The sequence below is a fragment of the Anoplophora glabripennis genome, unplaced genomic scaffold, assembly GCF_000390285.2.
Source record: "Anoplophora glabripennis isolate ALB-LARVAE unplaced genomic scaffold, Agla_2.0 scaffold59, whole genome shotgun sequence".
Taxonomy (NCBI): domain Eukaryota; kingdom Metazoa; phylum Arthropoda; class Insecta; order Coleoptera; family Cerambycidae; genus Anoplophora; species Anoplophora glabripennis.
The window spans coordinates 1,334,314-1,339,419 of NW_019425991.1; the positions used below are offsets into that span (position 1 = coordinate 1,334,314).

General features: G+C 33.9%; 1 protein-coding gene across 1 annotated transcript in view; it reads right to left on the reverse strand.

The window, feature by feature from the left end:
• LOC108906813 (brachyurin-like) overlaps positions 1-4,468 on the reverse strand; it is a 16,273-nt gene extending 11,805 nt beyond the window's left edge. Inside the window, exons 1-3 of the mRNA XM_018710209.1 lie at positions 4,359-4,468; positions 2,169-2,383; positions 1,894-2,117 (exon numbers count right to left, since the gene is read on the reverse strand). Of these exons, the coding sequence (XP_018565725.1) occupies positions 1,894-2,117; positions 2,169-2,383; positions 4,359-4,421 (502 nt within the window). The 5' untranslated portion in view covers positions 4,422-4,468. The remainder of the gene's footprint in view (positions 1-1,893; positions 2,118-2,168; positions 2,384-4,358) is intronic.
• Positions 4,469-5,106: the final 638 nt, after the last annotated feature.

The following is a 5,106-nucleotide window of genomic DNA, read 5'->3' on the forward strand; positions in this document are numbered from 1 at the left end:
ATAGTCCGGTCAAAATAGACATTTCAAATAACGAAAATTCCGACAGAGCTAAATTTTGGTGGAGACCTTGGGTACACCATTAGAAATAAAGTGTCAAAAGTCCCCATCGATCCCATGTGTGCTAAAAAAGTTATTCGGGGTCAAAGGTCAAAATTTGAGGTTTTTTGGATTTTTTTCGAAAACGGTAAGTTTTATTAAAAAAGTAGCTCTGACAAAAATTATAGATCTTAAAATTATCTACAAAAATGGTCCTTATACTTTTTTTTTAAGAATCACCATTCCTGAGATATCGCGATTCTAATAGTTGAAGGAGTCACGTTCTATATGATATGCACACATTTCCATACCACCTGTGAGGTAGTGTACTTTGACGCGTTTTTTTTTAACGTGTTTTCCCCGGTAGGCCTACTCCACGAACCGTTATGACAGAATTTTCAGGGACGATACTCTTTTAACTGTATGATGATTCATGATATTGATTATTAACTTTAACTGTAGTTCTGATTTCTTTTGATATTTTAATCTGATTCATACTCTTCAAAGTCGATTTTAACAGTCATGTCTTCTTCAATTTCTTCTTCTTCTTCCTCTTCTTGGTGGATGTTCATAAATTGTTCAAATGAAGATGAATCAGCTGCCTCTTCATAGAAATCACATGAATCTTCGTCTGTTGTATTCAATTGGGCATTTGAGCAAGACTGGCTTTGGCAATTAGTACACGCTGGAGAACACAGTAACCCTACTCTTCCACAGCCACATTTAACGCTACAACCTTTTTTGCAATTGCAAAAAATAGTATTTAGGAGTTTTTCCAGAGCAGGTGGAAGCAAAGTTTGAATCGGTTCCAAAGTATTATCTGTTAATTTCCAACCCCAGTCTTCTGGGTTCAGTTGATTACCTAGCCATGTCTGAACTTGATAGTATACTCGATACAAGTGTTGATTAGCAGAAGCCGATGTTGGAGGAAGACAAGACAGTTGTACTTGTTTCTTGTTTCGTGTATTTTTTACAGAAGTTCAATATCTATATTTATCTATACAATCAATTTTTTTTGGAGCTCTTTAACAGCAAGGAGAAAGCGAATTCCTTTTGTGATTATTGTTTGAGGTGAAGAAACAATTTCTGCAATCAATCGAATCTTTTTTTCCAAATAATTTTAATACTGATGTTTTACTTTTACCCCTTCTGAAGATTGCTGATGTAGTATCGCAGCCGGTTATCGCATGTAAAAATAAGATATGGTTTTGGCATTTTGGATAAGCAGATAAACTTTTTGAAGAATATATTTCTGTTCGCTGTTGAGCCTTTCCAGGTTTTAAAAAGTATATAATTTTATCAATTGGAGTCCTTACAGTGAGTAGTATTAATAAGTCAACATCTTCACCAACTACAATAGTTGTATTTGTTGCATTAAATTGTTCTATTGCTGTTTCAATTACATCTGCGTTATTTTGACTAAGGGAATGAGTTTCTTTTGAGTGTATATTCTCAGAATAGTATAGTTTATACATACAAAAGACACAAATAGGCATTTTTACTTGTATTAAGTGCTTGACGATGTATATACGTGGCATATACATATGTGCATATCATGTAGAACGAGACTCCTTCAACTTTTAGAATCGCGATATCTCAGGAATGGTGGTTCTTAGAAAAAAAGTATAAGGACCATTTTTGTAGATAATTTTCAGGTCTATAATTTTTGTCTGAGCTACTTTTTTGATAAAACCTCAAATTTTGACCTTTGACCCCGAAAGTATTCGGAGGTTTGACCCTATTTTTCTCTTCGTTCCCTGGACTATGTTTATTGTAGCCACAACGTAGTGAATTACTGGCAATGTTGCAGCAATTTTATTTCGCTTGGTAGAGTAAAAGTTACAAAAAGCCACGTACCTTGCTCTCCCGCATAAGTTTCAGTGTTGGGGGATATCCTAATGATCTTTATATAGTCAGTCTCCACAATCGGAGTTGGAAGTCGAACCACAGCAATATCGTGGATGAGCTCACTCTCATCCCAACCGGAATGGATGACAAACTGACTACTGGTCTGCCTGACCTGCGTTTCTTCGACCTCCTCGATGTTGTGAGCCCCGAAAATGAGTTCGATGCTTACAGTCCTGAAAAATCAACTTGGATCATTGTGGACGGTCCCAAAAAAGTCTACTTACTTTTCCGCGCAGTGAGCTGCGGTCAGTACAAAATTTTGAGACACCAAAGACCCGCCGCAGAAGTTGGTGACGTCAACTCGGTGGCAGTACAGGCCTACTTGGTAGGGGTAGGCGTGGGGGGTAGCCTCTTGGCCTCCTATGATCCTCCCGTTTATGAAGCCGTTGGTTCTTTCGTTGGGGTACATGAAAGGTCTCTTGGAGGTGAAGTTTTGCACCTAAGTTAATAGATTTTCAACGGGATGAGCGTTATTTTTAGAACTACGGGGATTTTCATTAAGGAAATTTTGAAAGGTGTTTTATGAGTATTGATAAAACTTGAAATCATGCGGAATCGTCGTATTTTGTAATGTTTTATACAAAATGGGGATAAAAAGTGTTTGTGCAAATGTAAGGGATAGTGGCATCAAAGGAACCGATCTCTAGGTCAAATTTAAATGCTTTTAATGTACACGCCCTTATCTAATTTCTGTTGTAACTGCAGATATCTGTTTTTATTTCTTCGATATGTATATTTCTAACTTTATGAGGCATCTCTTAATAATATACGAGTTTTCCTGGTTTTGTTAAAAAAAAATGAAGCCAAGATTCCCTCTTCCTTTTGACGTTACGGAGCTATAGAACAGTTATACAGGGTGTCCCAACAGGAATCGCCACAATCGATATCTCGGAAAGTACTAATCCGATAAATCTGAAAATTTGGCAACCTAGCAAGGGCAGTAGGACCAACACAGTTAAAATATTTAGAACTTTATAGAACTTGCGGTTATACCGGAAGTCAACAGTAACTTTCTTATTTTAAATGGAACACCCTATAAAATTAATTGTTTGAAAAAGTGGTGTCAGAATTATATATTGTAGTTCATATTCTAAGAGTGTTTAAGTCAAAATGGATTCGGAAAGTGAAGACGAACATTTACCAGGGGAAGTATTGGAAGCGGCACAAAGTGCTGTTGCAAAAAAACCGTCGAGACAATACGAGACAACCAATCGGCAAGAATACCCTTTCTAAGATTCATAATAATATTGCACAGTTTTTGAAACTAGAACATCCTGAAACATATACAGACCATTCATTCCGAAGAGCATCGGCAACGTTACTGGCTAATTTGATCAGTATCAAATCAATTTCTCGAATAATTCATCTCTACTAAAATGCTGTCTTAAAAAAATACAGGTTGATAAAATCGTTTATAATACATTTTATTTGTAGCCACTTGATTTTACGAATTCGATTTTTACCTTCTGAATTTTTAAAACACTTTAACATTTTTATAATTCCATCCCAAAAATGATTGTAAGTAATTAACGATAGAACAGGAATCAATTATACTGGCTGCAATTCAACATAAACGATTTTATCAACCTATTTTTTTTTAGTGAAGAGGTATTATTCGACTAATTGTTTTTGTAAATCCATATTATTTTTTACCGACACATAAGTATATATTGATAAAATCTAGCTTATTTTGTACTATTTGGAGAGACATAGTATTTGTACAAGTATAAGGGATTATCTCAAAGGAACCGACTGCGAATGTAAGTACCTACTTTTAATTTGCAGGCCCTTATCTATTTTCTGTTGCAACTACAAATATCTACTTTTAGTTTTACATAAAAAAAAATTATACTTATATGGCCAATTATATTTAAGAGCGTGCGAGATAAACTACATTTCCTTAACTCTCCTCAAATTAGAATTTCGAATAATGACCACTCACTTATCAGTATTCTGAAATTAAAAGATGATGACTAAAAAAATTGTTTTATTTTTGTTAATTTCAACGCCCTGTATCTCATAAACGGTGGCTTTCTGCACCTATGTTCATAGAGCAATGTGATGTTAATTTTTGTCGTTTAGTGCTTTCCCAAAGTTTGTCTATTAAAGTTTGGACCATTTAAAAATACAAGTTGACTCTTTGAATTAATGTTTAGACTAAAACTGTACAGTTTGTTTGTCTGAATATCTAATTATTTCTCGAAAACATCTTCCGATTTAAAAATTAGTTCACAGTTCACGCAATACAAGCTCTGGCGATTGCTGTAACACTAATTTTTGAAACATATGTCGGAATCTAGACAATTAATCGATTTAGAGGAGATACAGATGTAAGCGTAAGCGTTTTTAACCCAAATCGACACATTCTAGAGACAGGAGAGGTAACATTTTTCTACAAAACATGTAAAACATACCGTTGGGAGGGCAAGGCCAATGTCTACGATAGTTAAAGCGACCAAAAACACAATCAAACTCATTTTCTGTAGGTATTATGATGAAGACTACTCTCAAGGATTCGTATTTAGAATTTCGTTATCGCATTCTTGACAAAAAATTCTTGGTAATCTTGTGTTTCCGTACTTGAGTTAATTTATCTTATCGCGTTAAATCAACGTGGAAAGACGTTGCGTGCAATTGTATCGATCTTACATCACCAACCAGACACATATAAATAGTCCAATGAAATTGTCGAAAATATCTCTTTTTTTTTGCCAAAAAATAGTTTAGTAATTGAAAATATGTAAAAATTAGGAAAAATTCCATAGAATTCAAGGAACTACTTTAGCCTACCTGAATTTTTGGGTTTCATTTTCAAAATGGCGTCCAAAATTTGCAAAAAACAGTTTTTTTATTTATAAAAAAAACTAAACATTTTAGAAAAAAAATTTCAAACAAAAGTTGTAGGAATTTTTAATACGGATCGAATAAGCGGTTTTGATCGATAAATAAATTAATTAGTTATTGCAAAAAAAACGCTAAAAATCGCAATTTTTTCAAATAGCTGTTATCTTTTTCAAAAATAAATATTTTTTTATGAAACTTGGTGAAAGGATAGCTGTTGGTGAGCAAAATAAAATTATTTTTTCAAAATTGATATATATAGTTTTTACAAAAATCGAGTTTTTCGAAAAAAAAGCGTTTTTGTAAAATCCCCATAATTCA